Source organism: Lytechinus variegatus, chromosome 1, assembly GCF_018143015.1.
Source record: "Lytechinus variegatus isolate NC3 chromosome 1, Lvar_3.0, whole genome shotgun sequence".
Lineage (NCBI taxonomy): Eukaryota > Metazoa > Echinodermata > Echinoidea > Temnopleuroida > Toxopneustidae > Lytechinus > Lytechinus variegatus.
In genome coordinates, this window is record NC_054740.1 from 25,504,814 (window position 1) to 25,524,714 (window position 19,901).

Sequence of the window (19,901 nt, forward strand, 5' to 3'; positions counted from 1 at the left end):
GTCGGACAGGCGTATGTAAAGATCACAGGAATTTGTTGATTAAAATTCATTAAAATGTTTGTATATCAAAATATAAATGATAGAAACGATGTCATTGACTTTTTTTTTTGATGAGCAACGGTTTAGCAAGTGAATGAATTTGGGTCTGTAAGGTCAAAAATCCACCGCTGTGACAGCTTACAGCTCATTTGACAGTGTTTGAAAACTGTATATAGCTGAAAATACTATTTTAAGGTATATTCAGCTAATTTTAGATCAATGTCAAGGTCAAAAGATAAAGATGTGATTTTATGTATCATTTGGATATTAAACAACAACCTGAAAGGAACATGAATTACATTTATCAGCTTAAAATCATAAATTTTGTGTTGAAATGACAATTAAGTGAAAGTCGGTGTAAACAACCATTAACGATGAGATACTGGCGTATTAAAGATTGAAGTATCCCATGAAAATATAGGTTTGTCTATCAGTATACAGAAATTGGTGTTGCTCCTCGTTGGGACGAGGGGTGATCCGTGAACTTGAACTTGGCAACTTTTAGAAAAATCCAACACCCTACAAGAAAACAATGCGCACGTTTGGGACAATTTTTTGTATGTCTGTTGAGCAAGTTATAGTCTTCAAATACGCATAATATTGGGCTCTAAGCTAATTGAATTTGGAAAAAAAAATCACTGACTTGGACGCTTAACACCATTTTCGGCGACCTCGTGAGCAATAACGGCTGGTCAGATCCGTGCCGTAATATACTGTGCATGTTAAGACTAAAAAGTTCTTCCACTTTACAGAAAATAAGAACTCTACCTCATCAAACTTGGTTGCAACAGTCAATCAAAAATAGTAATTTTTTTAAACTTGGTTGTTTGGCCACGCATTGGTTTCTAAGGGAGGCCGTATCTTAGCAACCATTTGACCTTGGGGCAAAATATTTCAGATTTTTCCGTCAGACACTTGGGGGAACATTTGGTGCGAGTTTAAAGAAAATCGAAGGGGGTCGGGTGACAAATTGTCTGAAAATTGGTTGATTTGACGTGGATTGACCCATTCATGTAGGAGTCCAGAGTTAGGGGTAAAGGTTAGTCAGTTTTATTGTTAAAAAATACATGTACATGTATGTTAGTAAATGTGAGTTGTACTTTCTTTACATGGTGCAAATAGGTATATAATATATACAGCCAGGGTATACAGTGTATGTATATATTCCATCAAGACCAAAATGGGCAAGGATAATTATGCAGGGAGACAGAAGACTAGAATAAAAAAAAAACACCATTCAACACACAGAAGAAATTAAAAGAAAATACATGTACACTACAGTCATAGACCACCAAACGTTTTTATCACCAACAATGCTCACTGCCTGGGAAATTGTTCAAAGAATGGTACCACTACATATACATGTAAGATCTAGAGATCTACATACATGTACAAGAGCACTAGAACTATACAAATCAGAACATAAAAAATAAAAATACATGGATACATATAATACTAGGCCTAATAGTAATAAGATTGATAATGGCAAAATATTTTTTTCAAGCAGATGCTATAAATAGAAACATACATGTACATGAAGCAAAAGATAAAATACATGTACAATGTAGATGTACATGTAATTAGACCTAGATTATTCAAGTTATTAATATATTAAGAATGGAAATGAAGATTTTTGTTATATAAACCAACGATCTTTGTGCAATTCACGAACAGTTGGACACTGCCTCTGGAGCAGGCAATACCAAACTCAACGGAGCCTCTATAACTCTATGGTCCGCCCGCAGACACGGGGGCGGCATGCACGGCCGGCCGGAGCCTACAAACACTCTCGTAGCGGCACTCAATCACTCAGTCAGCCACTGTCACTCACAGGCCTGCACCGTAAAACTCACCCAAATGCGGCCACAAACAAGTGTCATCACGTTTCAATCTAAAACTGGAGAAAACAAAAATCACAAATCTTCGCAAAGAAACATGAAAGGTTAAATGAATATTACAAAAAAAAATAAAGTCAGAAAATACAAGGTAGAGAAAGGAGTGTAATCGCAGGGAGCTAGCGCCGTCCGCACCCGCAGAATGAATCATGCTTGCATAGCATTGCTTCTTGCCGCGTTGGCCGCGCCGGTGCATGCCGCGCACTGCACCTTGCTTGCTAGCTTAGCGCTTGCATTGGCACGGCGGCGCGGCTGAGGCGCACCGATCAATTTATTGCGCAAAATTAACCACGTAGTAGTACAGCCTGAGCTCGCAAATGTTCAGCGTAGGGGCGCTCTTCCACTTTATGAAATGGACCATTGAAATAATCACCGGCCGTGTGCCTCACGCTCTTACATGTTGAACGCGGTTAGCTCATGACTACCCGCGCTCGTTACACGTTTTCCCGCGACGTAGTGTCAAGTTTACCGTGAGCGGCACTGTACGTCATCAGCGAAAATAAGCCAAATTGGCGAGAAACTGCCAAATCTACACCCATTTAAAGCCACCCCTTACAGAGCAACCCAAACTCGTTCTGAAACCGTTGCCGGGGCCACGGTATTGAGATCACATCGCGCGATAGTCACATACCTACCTAAGCCCTAAGGCTAAGACTAAGTAAGTAGGCCTAAACCTACATCTGCACGGTTTCAGTTTATGTCATGTATGTAGTACCGTAGTCTAGTTTTGGGCAATCCTGTATTTTAGGGGTCTAAATTATTTTAGGTTGCAAACGTCTAACTTCAGTTCAGGCCACTCATTCAATGAACAAGGTTATAATATAACCTTGTTCTCACTTATATCTCCATGTGTGGCAAAATAAGGGTGGCAATGTTTGGCTTATTTTCTCTTTTTCTTTGGGGCAAATGCTTGATTTTTTTACACTGACAGTTTCCATTACACCTATTATTCATACAACTTGACTCTTATTTAAATTTGATTCTTTAAATTATTTTTTTCTTAATTAAAAATAGAGATCAAAAAATGGAAATTTTCTTGCCATATTACTTTCCACCAATAGAGGGCGTACCAAAAAATATGCCAAAAATTCAAGTTTTTAAGCGCTCTGGTGAATACAAAAATTATTCCCAAGTTACTAATGAAAAATAAATTGCAACTGTATGGAAATTAGTAATGTTGGTCACAAAAGTGATTTTTTAATGATTTTTAAAGTGTGTGCTCTGTACAACATTGGCATACCATAGTCCTACCTGTAGATTCCCCACAGGCAGGGTGGTAGCAGTGAACAAGTGGTTCAGGCAACAGCTCCACGACCGTTGTTAACGGTAGTTCAGTAGTGCGTATGTACGTGCCGGGTATGGCGGGCCGTTAATGCCATTATTATCATGATTATAGCCTAGGACTTTATTTAGGCATTATTATTTCTTCATTCTATAACCCCCCCCGCCATAATGCTGGTTACCGTTGGTTTGATATATACTCTTCATCCTTCACCCATAAGTGCTCAGATATATATCCCTAGCTATTATGCCCGAATAATAAAACCAAGGCGTGCTGCATGACATGAAGTTCAGACTTAGAAAAGGCAAAACTTCTTAATGACTTCTTTTCAAGCGTTTTTGTTATTGAAAATTTGTACTGTATGCCGGATGTAAATTGGCATTACTCTGGTCCACCACTATCAGATGTAATTATTACTAGAGAAAAGGTAGAAAAGAAAGTTCTCAAACTGAATGGAAGCAAATCTCCAGGTCCAGACGAAATGCATCCAAGACTGTTGAAGGAAACTGCACGTTCTATTTCTGTTCCACTACAAATTATCTTTGAGAAGTCATTTGATGAAGGCATGCTTCCCGGTAATTGGAAAGTCGGAAACATAACTCCGCTTCACAAAAAGGGAAGCAAGAAGAACATTGAAAACTATAGACCAATAAGTTTAACTTCAGTGGTTGGAAAACTAATGGAAAGTCTAATTAGGGATATTGTGATGCAACATCTGATGGATCATTGTTTACGTTCAAACTGTTAACATGGATTTACTCCCAATTGGTCCTGTATGACACAACTTTTATGTGCAATGGAATAAATAACAGGCAAACATGATGCTGGAATTCCTATTGATGTCATTTATTTAGAGTTTTGTAAAGCATTTGACTCTGTTCCGCATGAGAGACTTCTCAAGAAATTAATGTCATATGGTATAGTTGGAAAATTACATGCTTGGATAAGAGCCTTTGTAACAGGAAGGGAACAGAGAGTGACTATTAACGGTGAGAGTTCTGATTGGAGTCAAGTAAGCAGCAGAATTCCGCAAGGGAGCGTGTTAGGACCCATTCTCTTTGTCATCTTTATAAATGATCTACCTAATATTTTGGACAATTCTGTGTATATTTCTGCTGACGATAACAAAATCATCGGCGATGTTAGCTCTGATGTTAAAAGACTCTTCAAGCAGATCTTACTCATGCTGTCGAATGGAGTGAAACCTGGCAACTTAAATTTAATAAACTAAGAAATGCAAGGTTCTACATATTGGAAAGAACAATTCAAAAAGTGTTTATACTATGAATGGAGATGAATTAGAACCATGTAAGCAGGAGAAAGATCTTGGTGTTATCATGGATGAAGAGCTCAATTTTCACCAACATGTCTCAGCAGCTGTTTTGAAAGCTAACCAAATACTTGGAATAATACACAGGACTTTTTCTCAAATAACCCCTGAAATATTTCCAATTTTGTGTGTATCTCTGGTTCGACCTCATCTGGAATATGGGAACATTTTATGGCATGTGAGATTCAAAATGGATGCAGACAAAGTAGAGAAGGTGCAAAGGAGAGCTACTCGCATGATTCCTGGTCTCCAGAGCTTACCGTATGAACTACGTCTAGAGAGACTAAACCTTCACTCACTGTTTTACAGAAGACGAAGAGGAGATATGATTACTGTGTATAAACTGTTAAATGGAAAGTTTGGGATCTCGAGTGACACATTTTTCACACCAGCAATCCATTCAGCAACTAGAGGTCACTAGTTCAAGCTCTTCACAGGACGATCTCGGTTGGAACTAAGGAGCAAATTTTTTAGTCAAAGAGTAATTTCTGACTGGAACAAACTGCCTACAGAAGTAGTGGAGGCAAAATCAGTGGAAATGTTTAAACATCTGTTGGATAAATTTTGGTGGGGGGAAAGATTTAAAACCTCCCTCCATTTCTCAACGCACGTAAAGTTTCACAAGTTTAAACTGTTTAGACCGTCAATTACTAGAAGTAAAGATCGGAAAATCTACAGAAGTCCTTCATTTCCGTACCTGATGTGATGATGTGATGTGATTATATTTCTTCATATTGCATACCCCCCGGCCCCCAGCCATGACTAGTCCCGGGTCACGTGACACCCCGACGGCTTTAGGTATACCGTTATTCTATTTCTATACCACCCCCCCTATATATCGGATGATGCCCCATTGGTAAATATACAACTTAACATCTACTACATAGGCGTGTAGCTGTATACTAGTAGTCCTATAAGTATAACTGCTCGCCATACCCGGCAGGTACGTACGCACAACTGAACTACCGTTAACAGCGGTCGTGGAGCTGTTGCCTGAAGTTAGCAACCTAAAATAATTTAGACCCCTAAAATACAGGATTGCCAAGTTTTGTACTACTAGTAGGCCTACTACATGTACTTCACTAGAAAGTCTACTAGGCCTAAATTGTAGTAAAGTTAGAGTGAAAAATGATCTGTTTCGCAGGAGTTTTATATATTTTTTTTCTTTTCTTTCAGTCCTGTATTAGACTTATGTTAAATTTAACATGTTTAATTCGTTAGAGAGGTCTAGTCTCAACTAAGAAAAGGCAGGGTTGGCAATTTTTAATTCATTATTGTTTTTAATTAAGAAAATCGGATATACCGGTAATACTTACATGTAGTCTTGAGGACTCCATGATGATGTCTTTTAAAAAAAATGACATATACATGATATACTTCTTCATCATGGAGTCTTGAATCCCTTCCCATGGGTTCAAAGCATCTCGTGTGCGAAGGAATATCAGTCGTATGCACGCGACACACACAACGCTTCTTAAAGATTCTGGGCTTTTGCCCACATAAAAATAAAATATTACCTATGATTTTATATATCACATTCTGCTGTGACACTTACCGAATCATTTAGATCCTTCCGTGACTTCTCCTTGAAGTTTCCTTTAAAAAACATGTATATTTTCTTGATCTTTAGTGAAGATTTTACGGAGGGCGTGCGATTTATATTCATATCAAAGACACGACAAGTGAAAGACTAGACACCTACAGTATTTTACACGCAAATCGACGCAAGGCATTACGCGAAGTCCGTGAAGTGTCCAATCTTTTCATTCTATAGACTTTGGGATTCCGTATACGTTGTGGAGGGGCCGAAACACTAACAGTCATACACACGTATACCGGGAGAAGGTCCTACCTTATTCTTTTGTGTGTTAAGCACTGCTCTATCGCGACACGTCTGCCCTTTTCAGCCGTCGGTCGTGAAGTGAAGATTTAGTGTATATAGCCTATAGACCGAGCTGTATGACGTGACTCCCGCTTGTTTTATCATGTGACCATTGTCACGTGATTACCTGTCGTCTGCTAATATGCCCTGACACTAAAATATTATTGACTTTTGTTAAAGCTTGTACTGCTGGTTTCTTTCCAGGCATGTATATTATTTTCATTTGTTTTATTAGTCATCTTTTTAAATTAATTGCAAATAAGTGTTATCATCACCAATAATAATCTTTAATTATGTTTTTGAAGGTATTTCATTTATTGGTGCCCATAATTAGTAAATTAATCATAAGGATTGCACATTCAAAGAATTTAGATACAGTTATCAAATTACCGAGGAGCTGAATCAAGGTTGTGAAATCATTAGCGCCACCAACGGGCTTCCTTGTATTTCCGTAGAAGAGACAAGCGAAGTCACTTTCGAGGCCGAGGTAAGCGAAATTTGCTTTTTTTAATGATCATTATTTTAAAATTATTTTCATATTTGTTTAATGTATTGCTACTTACCGGCAAGAGCCCCGGTGCGTAGCGAGAAGGAGTTTCGGCAAATATTACTTCAGCAATGAAGCGATGTTTGCCGACTACTTCGAAATCCAGGGTCAAACACAGTCCATTGTACTAACCTCGTACAATGTGTGAGTGTTCCCATATAGCCTTAAGAGAAGCAAGTAAATACAGATGGATTCCCCTTGGAAATCCATCTTTTTTATTAAAAATCAGGTAATTGGTCGTGATTTTATTAATCTCTACACCTTCCTACACCTAATGCGTAGGAAGATTACGATTCATAACAAAATGGCCGATTGAGACTGGGGTAGAAGGAGAGAACTTTTCGTTTTTTTGAGGTTCCAGTTTGTGCCCAGATGTCAGGAAACTGCCACTCGTTAGACCTTCATCCATATAATCATGGTAAGTGCATAATTTCTATTTTCACAATTCATTTGGAGAAATATTTAGACCATAAATCACGCTAGTCCCGTGAGTATGGTCAAATGCACGGTAAGCCCCTGAGCTGGGTTACGTTTTCATCTGTACACTGCCAGTGGTGTTTTGTGTGGTTTGATTTGAGATTTTATCGTGGAAATCATCGAAATGTCTTCTAAATCAGCTCAACCATGCAAACAACATTTCAAGGAGGAATATTGCAAACGATGGGAGTGTATCATTGTGTCAAAGAGGGACCAGTTCAATGCGAGATGAACACTTTGTGAATGTGATTTTTCTGTGAGCCATGGAGGTGCGAAGAATGACATTCAAACACACTTGAAATTAAAAAGCACAAGTCACAGGAGGTAGGGAGTTCTGGTTCACTTTGATGGGTTTAAGTTCATTGTAGAGTGTTCAGTCTTCAACACAAATGTTTACGTGTGGGGCGCAAATGTAAGAAGTGATCGAACTTTGCCATTGTGCATGCAATGCATATTTATTTCACATGGTCAAAATACTTATTTGGGGGATAAGAATACTGAAAATGCAAAATACAACTTGGCAGCTCTGCTTCAGACAAAGATCAAAGGTCAGGGAATAATTTTGCTTTGCAAATTTGAATGGCATTTTTTGGCATTAGAAAAAAGCCCTCAACTATCAATGTACAGTCCTATGTAAAAATGTGCTATGTAAAAGACTTAATGCATACATCAGTCTTTCAAAAATGTGGAGCAAATTGCGATGCGACACCAGAAAAATTAGTCCATGAAGGTCATCTAAAGCAGTGCTTTTCAACCTTTTGTACTCGAGGACCACTTTGGCTCTCAAAATTTTTTCGAGGCCCACATGTACCTGCCAACATTTTAAGAAAGCGATATGACTACTTGTCTCGACTCAAAGATAGACAATAATTATAATGGGCATATTAGTGCATATACTTTCAGTAGCCCGGCCTTTGAGCCCCTCCTCCAAACATACAACCATGACAACATAAATTAATAACAAGAATGCTGAATACCTTCATTTGATTTACATCACTGCCAATCATGATGAATCCAAATTTAATGTATTCAGGGTCATATTTTCTTACAGTTTCAGTCAGAGACTTTTCAATTTGTTTCCTCCCTTGCCCTTTTAAAATCGCTTTTAAAAAAAGGTCCATTTTGATGAAAGTATGTTTTCGTGAAATTTGAACACAACCCTGATGCACGTTCGAAACAAACAGTTCAAGAACTAACTGCATTTGCAAAGTTCTGGTAAATGGGCGACAATTGACTAAATTCTACACAATATGCATACAGTGTACATGATGAGGTTCACATCAAAGTTGGATCGAAACCATCATAATGTGTACATGCATGTTGCAACATGCATAAAGCATGCTTTAACTTTGTTTGACCCACGTAGACCGATCAAACGTAACATATTCGAACTGTCGGACAGGTCCAGGTCTGCGAGCTTCTTGCGGCCCACCGTTTGAGAAGCGCTGATCTAAAGTCTTGCAAGACTATTCTGTTACAACTGTTTTACCGTCTAGTCTTTTCAACAAAAACCATTAGGTTACCATTTCATTATGATGTGTTTTTGGGGTGCCTCCAGATCGAGGTTACATGTTGTCATTTCCAGGCTTATTAACTCTGCAACCGTTAAACACATTTACCGGTAAATAGAACCTCCCTTCACACCAATGTAATACCTGGTACTCAAATGGGAGGATGAAAAGGAGTTATTTTTTTAAGGATTTCAGGAGATATCTGAGATTTTTTGGGATGTTAGTTGTTACATAAGTTACGGCAATTACAACATGTTTGGATACGATTCTGTAACATAGCAATGAAGATCCCAATATTTTCTCTTTTATGGGTGAGACACAGTCAGCAGTATATGACCTATGAAACATTACAAGTTTCACGAGAAAATGAAAGAGTCCTTTTACACATTTTCCGTTAGCGCCCCGGGTGGGTGTTTCATAAAGCTGTTCGTAAGTTAAGAGCGACTTTGAGAACGATTGGTGTTCCTTTCTTAATATGGGCAAAACCCTCGCCAATGAACGTTTTTGTGTACATATTATTTACCCCAAGAAAGGATCACCAGTCATTTTTAAAGTTGCTCTTAATTTACGAACAGCTTTATGAAACGGCCCCCTGGACCATAAAGTGTGACCACAATGCAGACTTTTAATTAATATGCATTTGCTTCTTTTCTTCAGATTGACGAACAAGCAAGAAGATGACGGATTTGTGGTCTGCTGTTCTTATATTCTTCATTGCAGTAGGCCTAAGTCTTTTGCAAGTAAGGTCATTTCACATTTTTTCTTGTGGCAAAACTCAAAATAGAAATAAATGTTCACTGGATTTGATCGGTGCCAAGGTTGGACAGCCAATCTTCAATCTTCTATGTTACTATGACAACATAACTGTTATGAAGTAGAATAAGAGAATAATATTGAGATGTTTCTGTGAGGATATTTGATGTACATGCAATGCAGTCCATGTATATTGGCCTCTCATCATGTCTCATTTAGCAATTTATCATTTCTAACTGCTGATAAAAGAAACACAAATACGAATCCTGCCCTCCCTCTTCCGAAGACAAAAAAAGAAGAAGATAAAAGCAGACATGATCTTTTTCTCCTGCGGATCCGCAGATTTTGAAAACCTGGTAATAAAATTAGGGCTTTATTACAGAGATGCCCACATCCTGGCATTTTGCCTGATTTTAGGCTCTGACAATTTCCCATTTCAGGCATTTTTTTGTTTACTCTGTATTGTACAGTATATATGGAGCTTTATTTGTTTCCTTTTTTAGGCCCACTTAGAAAAATTTACTAGCATCCCTACCAGTGGAGGACTGTGACCCGGAGGAGACAAAGCATTAGAGGGGCACATCATTGCTCACAAACAATATCGTGCCCCTCTTCATATGCCATTGAACTTAATGTCAACCCTTGTTCATGTTCGTATATACTTGTGTGTAAAAGTTTGACATTGTTTTCTTCCCTTCACCCTTCACCTCCTTTTTCATAATTTACAAGTTCCCCCACCCTCAGTTTACATTGAAATCAATCAACATAATACATATCCCAATATTTTTGTGTGTTTTATCGGTCATTCTATTTTCTCTTTATGTAGCATTATCCCCTTAATTATATTTCTGAACCTCGAGTGCAATATTTAATCTTACTTTTATGTTCTTATTATATTTTGTTAATTCGTAGTTATATAATTTAATGTATTTTTCCTTTTTTCTGTTAACTTTGTATGTGTCAGTCTTCGGACTGTTTTACAATGTCTTTCATAATAAACCGAATTGAATTGAATGAATTGAATCATTATCTCCTCTGGGTCACGGTCCGCCACTGAATTGATTTTGTTTGGGAAGGGGAACTCCCCAAAGCCACCGCCAAGCGGTGCTATTAGTGTGATCATGGTGCTATTAACACAGAGCTCTATGGTGTAATCCATCACAAGCAGCTCAGGATGCTGTTTTGTCCTGTATCTCAAAATTTGAACACATTCTTGTGAAAATATTCATCTTTTTATACAGTGTAATAAACAATAAAAAAGGAAAACGTGATGAAAATTTCCATAATCTTAAATGCATTATTCATTTTTTTGGTCAAACCTAAGTAGAGAAAAAGTTCAGCAGTAGTTATGCTTTTTAGTGTTGGTCTATTCAAAGTCTTTGTAGCCATTATTAATTGGTATTTCATTCATACAGTGTATGTGGGAAAATCTTTACATTCTATTAAAAGCAAATGAAAATTTCAACTGTGCACAATGAAAATGCGATAGGTGATTGATTTTGAGATAATATAAAAAAAATATATTCAACCGGGGTAAGGCCACTAGTCATAAGGACCAATAATCATAATACCCTCTGGTCATAAGGACATCTGTTGATAATGTGTAAGTTCCTATACCCGAAGGTTTGCTAGTCTTAATGGGGAAATTGGTTTCATAAATTCAGGACCATAAGTCATGAGGTCCAATATTCATAATGCAAGATGAGGGACATTTAATTAATCCTTTGTATCATTTGAAAATAGTGACCAGGGAGATTAAATTCCAATTGACTTTGAGGTGTGTCCCATATTTTTACTACCCAAATCTGGTCACCCTGGTACAAATATGAATTTCATTTTATGATGCACTGACGGAAACAACCCTCAGTTCATGTATGTGTACAGCGTATCTAAACACCTGCACTGACCACACAGAAACGTTTGTAGCGCTAACAATGCACTAACAGAGGCCCTGTTACAACTGGCAATGTACCAGCGATGCCTGATGTTACAACAATGCATTACTTACACTTTACTGTTTTGACTTCACAATCCAAAAGATGTGACTGGGCTCACTGTTAGCGCTCTGTTAGGCTAACAACATTTCTGTGCGGGCGGCGCTGAATGTTTGGAGTTAATAAGACACTTGAAAAATACAGCCCTGTTTGACTATTAATTTTTTTTTAGTTGACTGAATGTGGTCCTCGCTTTTGGCATATACCAGATCCTAGTCTAGGTGTGGAATGTCCACGAACTCCAAATTTTGGGTAAGTTAGACCTCATAAATATTTTCTATTCTGGAAAGGGCATACTTTGATTATACAAGGCTCCACATTAACTTTTTTTGGTGGTGGCCCGTTCGGGCCACCAAAACCTTCAAATAATTTTTTTTGGTGGCCCAGCAGTAAAGTTTGGTGGCCCGAAAATTATAAAGAAAAACATTAATTAAAATGAATAAAACAAACTTCTGAAATATTCTCCAGTCACTACCACTATTCTTTGTACATCTTGTATGTAAATCATGCTTGCTGTTATTTTACTTTGCTTATTTTGTGGTAATTTATAAATTGTTCTATCATTGTAAATATGAATGAGTGATAGAGAATAAAAGATTTGTATTGTTCCCAGGTTGTGTGGACTTTTAATCTCCATATAGACACACACTCATAATGGTAAATTAAATGAATAGCGCATATAGCAAACTCAGATAGATTTACAAAACAATGATTTTTCCTTTCTTCCTTTTTGACCGTAAAACCTAGATTAAATGCATGCCCCAAATCCAGATTATTTTCTCTTTTCCAGCATATTATAGCAGGTGAAAATCACAGAAAAATATGCTGCAGAATAAAAACAATGTATAAAAGGGGGAAATAAACAAAAATAATTTTTAGAATAGTATATTGAAAAAAAAGAAAACAAAAATTGTAAAATGAATAAGTGAAATGAAACAAAAGAAAAAATTAAGAAAGAAAAAACAAAGAACAGGAAAAAAAAATTGAGAAAAAAAAAGAAAATGTAAGAAAAATGAATACGACAAAATTATAAAAAAATGGGGAAAATTATTATTCGGTAGAAACATATTCTTTAATCAGGCATATTCAATGGGAAGGGGTATAAATGGTTTAATCACTGTAAAAAAAATGAAAGAAAAAAATAAGAAAACGGCAAAAGTTATCTGAAAAAAAACAGTGATAGAATTCCTTCCCTATATTTGACAAAATAATGGAAAAATTCACATTTCATATCAATGAAATGCCTTCCAAAAGTATTTACTTCCTTAAGAGTGGTTTAAGAAGTCATTGAACAAGAAAGAAAGAAAGAAAGAAAGAAGCTGTCTATTTATTTTTGGCTAGAAGAGACAAAGCTTCGAAAGAAACCAAACATCAACATACATACAAATGCACATGTGGGACTATGATGTACTCACCTATGTGTTTTATGTGTATTAATGCATTTACAGTCTTTTTTTAGTCAAAAGAGAGGTCATAATTCCTCTTTTTAATGCTTGCAAATAATCAGGTTTCAGTAATATGGACTGTAGAAGGGCATTTCATTGGTGTAAAATGAAACTTTGACGTAGATTTTCAAAGTTCTGGGGAAGATTTCTTAGCATAACATTTCGTATCGAAGCTCCCTGAGTCTGAATAGTCTGCTAGCGCATAGCTGGCTGCAGTGGTTTCATGCATGCATGCAAAGCTCAGCCAGACAGCCGGCGCGGCCGGCTGAATAATAGTTACTGTATGCTAGCGGTAGGCCTACATACAGTCATGAATATGCAATCTTTTTGTGTGTGTATTTGTGTGTAGATTAACAAAAAAGGCGCATGACGAATTGGCTTGCAAGTTGAACTGTAGAAAGTTGATAAATGCATGCAAAATCGGGAAAAAAATTGCGCCACTTTGAAAATTATTGGTTGCCCGATTCGGGCCACCAAAACTTAACATTTTTCAATAATGGTTGCCAGAGATGAATTTTTGGTGCCCTGGGCAACCGGGCCACCGCTAATGTCGAGCCTTGGATTGAATGGAAATCAAGTATAGGAACTGATTTATAAATTCATATGGCAGATTCTGTCTGTACCATTCATACCATAGGACAGTGCTGTAAAGTTTGGTTTGTTAAATGTCTGTATTAGAAAAGAATTTACAATTTGAGTTCCTTAATTATATGAATAGGTTTTCAGTAGCATTTGTAGCTTAAACTTTAAAGGTGACCCCAAATTTTCTCCTGCGACTGTTCTTCGGTGTCTTCAATTTTTCTCAAGACATGATACACTTTTTGGTAACATGCATGGTAGGAAAATGATTTTGATATTTTAGGGGCTATTATTTTGCTACATTATAGTGATTGCCAAGTTCAAGGGCCATATCTTTCATTTCAAAGGCTACTTTTTTTGCTCAACAAGCAGTTATGTGGTAAAATTAATATTATTTTGAGCATTGTACGTAGGGTATTGATTTCTTTTAATGTTCCCGATTATCATATAAAGCTGATCTTAGGGAAACTTTAGAAAAGATGATCACCCCAAAGCATTCCATTTGTGCAATTTTTTATTGACTAATACATAAGGGCAAAACGTTACCGTGATAACATAATTAGGATTAAGGCGAGTGTCTAGTCTGGGGTCGAGTTTATATTCGGTTTGAAATTAGTAGTAACTTTTTCTAGGATTCAAATTAAAGATCATTGCTAATTCAATCAAAATTGCATAGCAATGGGCAGCTCTAACCTTAAAAAGCTCAGTGGTCAGCTATTCATCATCTCTGAGTTTGAACCACCATAACGTTGAAAATTTTTCTGGCAGGCATGGCCTCTATGTTTCGTACACGCTGCTGCACTGGACCATCTACATGTATACATGCACAGTGTGCTGTTAGATCCCGTACATGTTAAACCTTGGGCATTTGTTATTATTGCCTATCATTTTTTGTAAAAAGTTGAGGTTATCTCGTATTTTATTATACATTTGGAAGAGAAATAATATGTTATACATCTTTTTCCATCAGAAGCACATTTTTCTTGTTTTGGCGAAGTTACATGTAATTCATCCCTAATAATGTGCAGATTTTCAACATGATCAACTTTTACTAGAGCAAGTACATGTACATGTATCATGGAATCCACTTTCTTGTTTCCTATTTTTATTGTTTTACATAATGCATCCTCTCCTATTATTCAGAGAATACTGTGATAAGTTTGGCTCAGGGCGGATTAAAGAATGTTCCCCATGCAGCATTGAACAGTTGAAGGACCAGAGAATATCACACCCTGAGGACTGCGCAAATGTACCATGTCCTTACCGCTGTCCAGAAGAAATCAGCGACAGAAGTGCATCAGCTCCATTCAATAGCTGTGATGTAACAACAGCTTCCCCAACTACCCTCGGTATGCATCTACATTCCTTATATCATTTTTGTAAAGATTTAAGACTTAACATGCAATTCTGTAGAATTGACTGAATGGAATTGAATTGAAATCATGGTTTTCACAACCTGGCATGCAGCGATCCAAACTAACATCCCAAATGATAGAACTTACAAATTAAAATAAATATAAAAGCAAATCATAGTTTATAAATGATTCTATGATGTTTATTTTATAAAGAAGTGTATTATTATTCCTGTGATATTTAGCTGTAAAATGAGACCAAAATCAAAGTTCTGACCTCATGAAAACCAAAGTTATGCATGTTTCAAGTTTCTAATCCTAGATACATAACCATTTTGATAGCTCATTTTCCATTTATGATTTGGATATATCTGATATTTCCAATTCTTTTTAATATCAACCTGGTCTGACACCACGCAGTCTACTCAGAAGAACAGTTATGAAAAAAATTTTCATTTGAAAAAAATAAAAATTACATGTATATGAAGTGAAAATTAAGACCATCGTGGCATTAGACTTTTAATAAAATATAGACAACATATAATTGAGAATTAGACTATAAAGGTATCAGACCAAATGAAATGTAAAATTTGATAATAATTGTAGACGAAATTAATTTAGCCTGTGTAGTAGCTATAGATATACTGCGTACATATAAAGTGAATATAATCCAGAGGGATCAGTTACGTTATATTTTATGAAAAAATAGCCAGCATGACAAGTTTACAAGTGTGCATGTCATGTTAATAAAAATATTGTATTTGATATGTTTAATATTCTTCAGATTTAACTACTGTAGCTCCATCCACAACAACCAAGGGAACATCGACCCAAACGACTGTATCTGGGATTACTACCTCCGTTTCTTCAACAACGCAAAGTCCCACTGGTACGCTGTTATTTTTCACTTGAAAGCATCTTGATGAAATAAAAGAAAACAATCAATTCAAGTTTAAATCAAGTGTATCTTGATTTTGATTATTATATTGGAATTGACAACAAAAAAAATGGCGGAGTGTTTTATGTTCCTCTGAACTTTTTGACTTTCAATTGTTCCCAAATTCTTTCATGTCATAAAAATCATGTTTGTTTCATTCATATCTGATCAAGATAAATTGTATTTTTTTTTTATTAAAACTGAGATAAAAAAAAATTAAACAAATCTACTGTGAGGACTGAGGACTTCTGAGATGAATATTTAAAAAACAAACAAAAACAAAAAATGTTATTTTTAAAGCAACATTGCCAGTAATGGAATCGCCAGAGTAAAATGCAAATTAATGATTTCAAACTGTCATAACTTCATTATTTTGTACTAAATTTTGATTATTTTTGTTGGAATCTTGCTCCAATCTGTCTATCCTCTCGACATTAAAATTGATTTTCCCTTCAGATGAATTAAAAGATTTGTTTATAAATTGGGATTCTCCCTCATTTAAAAAAATTACAAGTACTTTGTTTCACCTTCATCCATGAAATATTAAATTTCAGCTCAACTCTCTGGACTTGAATCATTTCCTTTCTCATAGTCCCTTTCCTAAAGATAACTATTATTCAATGTTCATATATTTTTAAGGATCATTTACAGCTAGCTTGTTTGTTTTTTATTAATATCTTAGCCTTTCCTCATCTTATGTTTATTTATTTTGATTACCTAAGCAGTCTTGCCTTTTTAAGTACCGGTAGACATTTCTTATCTCAGTATAATACAAATGTCACCGTGTTTTACTGTTTGAAATACGTAATTATCAAAACCAACGACCAATTAAGCCATTAGGCTGTGACTCATGTTTTTGATAAACCTTGAATTGATTGATTGAACCAAACAATTTCAATGTCCAAAGTGGCTCATGCATGCATATTGGAGCAAATATGATTCGATTATGTTTGTGATTACAAGGTCAAAGAGGTCATGGCTCATTGCCACTCTAACATTATTGATCCAGGCTATTTACCAAATATACTCACCAATCCTCAAATTGGCAAGAATCCTACCTCGAGTATATCTTGAAAAAATAAAGTGTGATGCAGAATTATAGAATTTCTATAGAGCAAAGGTATGAAGCAACTGGAGCATTTGATTTTGCTGATTATTGCTCATTGTGGGATAAATCTCCATTCTGCACCGCTAGCTTTTAATTCCACTTGGTGGCCATTGTTAAAGAGGGAGCGAACTGTGTGTGGTCTCTCATTCACTGTCTGTTATAAAAAGCTAGTCGTAAAATAATGAATTATTAGGTAATTATTAATACAGAAAAAATGTACATGTACACGGATTAGCTTTCAATTTTACAATTCCAGAGAAGCTTAATTATTTTAACCCTATCTAGGCCGGGGGGGGGGGCCTCGGAGGCCCCCCTCAACAAATCGCGCGATATTTTCGCCGTGCGAAATTTTTTGACCGCGCCACTCGCTGAGTTTTTACTTTCAAGTCTAGCGCAACTTTTGAGACCAATTTTGCGTCACCCGGGTACGTGGTTCCGAAATTATGCAACATTATGTAAGTGCATGTCAGACCGAAAATTGCTCAAAAACGTGATTTCGTGTACAAAGTCAATGCAAATTGTGTTTTCAACCAAAATTCATAAATGTATGATTATTTTTAGTTTTGCTAGTCTAAATGTATTCATTTTATGATTTTTATGATCACAGAAGAGTCCTCAACAAATTTCATTGAAAAAACAATGAAAAACAAAAGGTCAAAAAAACATAGAAATACATAAGAAATTGCAAAAAACAATATAATACATAAGAAAATGATTTGATATCACAATTTTTTTCATGTACTCTTGCTAAGGACACCACAAAGAGTGTCTATACCAAAAATTAGTACATTTGGAGCTTTATTTAGGGAGTTAGAGGAAAAAGTATGATTTTGCATACTAATTACGCATAAATTAGCATAATCACTTAATAGCGATTCGCATGAAATAAATTACTATACAATCTTGTAGATTATGTCCCAGACAACCCGCGTGCCAATTTTCGGCACGATCGCGCGGTCGACGCCCAAGATCTTAGGGGGGGGCCTCCCAGGCCATAGGAACTCCCAAAATACCCCGGCCTAGATAGGGTTAAGGGAAAATGTACCCGTTAACCTACTTGGTAAACAAATAGTTATGGTACATGTATTGCATTATTAAAGGTCAAGTCCACCTCAGAAAAATGGTGATTTGAATCAATAGAGAAAAATCAGTCAAGCACAATGCTGAAAATTTCATCAAAATTGGATGTGAAATAAGAAAGTTATGACATTTCAAAGTTTCACTTATTTTCAACAAAATAGTTATATGAACGAGCCAGTTACATCCAAATGAGAGAGTCGATGAGTCACTCACTCACTATTTCTGTTGTTTTTTATTGTTTGAATTATACAATATTTCAATTTTTACGACTTTGACAATTAGGACCTCCTTGCCTGAAGCACAGAATGTTAAAATAATGGAATTCCACGTGTCCAGGTAGGAATGAAACTTCATTTCACATGACAATGACGAGAAAATAAAAGTATTTCATATTTCATATAATAAAATACAAAAGAAATAGTGAGTGAGCGATGTCATCAGTTCTTCATTTGCATACCGACCGAGATGTGTATATATTAAACTGTTTTGTGAAATGAAGCGATTCAAAATACCATAACTTTCTTATTTTACATCCGATTTTGATGAAATTTTCATTGTTATCCTCGGATTTTTTTCTCTTTTTATTCAAATCAAGTTTTTGTTGGGGTGGATTTGTCCTTTAATGTTTTGATTAGTGAATCAGTGTGTTATCATTCCAATGGGTCTAAATTAAAAGACTACCGGTACACTGCTTAGAATGTTGCATAAGGGGTTAGCAACCTGGCCAGATTTGGGTAATTAAGGGTGTCAGGTTGCTACTGTGTCGTGTCTGCTTTAATAATATTTTGCAGTTATGAATTGATAACAATAGCCTTTATCCGGTTGATATCAGACCAGACAAAAGTGAATTCTGATAATGAAACAATAAAAGTAAATATTCGATCTGGCAGATTTAACAGCATCTAGGCATAATAACAAGTACGGCCAAGATCAAATGGATAAATCATATACCACGGTTCACTCGTGCAGTTTTTAGACACTTTATTGAAAGAATGTGTAATGTATAAATAGCCAAGGAAAAGGCATAACTTCAATCTTGAACCCATCTATGTTTGAAACTCGTTCAGCATTAATTTTTTGTTTGCTGGTCAACGCCAAGCTGGTATAAAACCAGCTACCTAGGAAACATTTTACGTCTAGGTTAATCAGTCATAATGGCTGACCTTATGGACGACAGGTATTACTCTTGGGCCTTTTTTTTTATCAAAGTGGAGACAATGGCAGAGTGGGGATTCGAACTCACAACCTTGCGATTGTGAGTCCAATGTCCTAAACAACTTGACCACACGACCCGTGTGTGTTTAGTAGTGTACATTTACAGAAGTACATGTACATATTGTAAATAAAATGTACTTTATTTATTGTTTTTATTCAGATGACTCTTCATTGTCACCCGGACATATACATGCTATCCTCTGGCCGATACTAATACTATTGTTTGCAGTCTTATTTTCAATCATCTGTGCAGTAATTTGTGTCAGAAAATGCAAGAAGAATCATATTGTTACGTCACCATCAAATGAGCCGATGATAGGTAAGGTGCAGGAATGTTACTGAAGACTGTTTCATTTCATTTTCATTTTATTTCATTCCATTTCCATTTCATTTCATTTCATTTGATTACCGTATATCATTTCATTTCCTTTTCCACTTCCACATCCACAAAGAAAATACAATAAACAGTATGTTA

At 36.1% G+C, this 19,901-nt stretch overlaps 1 protein-coding gene across 2 annotated transcripts in view; it reads left to right on the forward strand.

Annotated features, from left to right (window-relative positions):
* LOC121410110 overlaps positions 1-19,901 on the forward strand; it is a 36,513-nt gene that overhangs the window by 15,290 nt on the left and 1,322 nt on the right. The window contains exons 1-6 of one of the 2 annotated variants that reach the window (XM_041601999.1): positions 7,472-7,776; positions 9,621-9,703; positions 11,883-11,962; positions 14,878-15,083; positions 15,871-15,975; positions 19,587-19,745. In XM_041601999.1, coding sequence (XP_041457933.1) covers positions 9,641-9,703; positions 11,883-11,962; positions 14,878-15,083; positions 15,871-15,975; positions 19,587-19,745 — 613 coding nt within the window. In that variant the 5' untranslated portion in view covers positions 7,472-7,776; positions 9,621-9,640. Of the gene's footprint in view, positions 1-7,471; positions 7,777-9,620; positions 9,704-11,882; positions 11,963-14,877; positions 15,084-15,870; positions 15,976-19,586; positions 19,746-19,901 lie in introns of those variants that run through there. The other variant, XM_041601992.1, reaches the window with a different exon arrangement.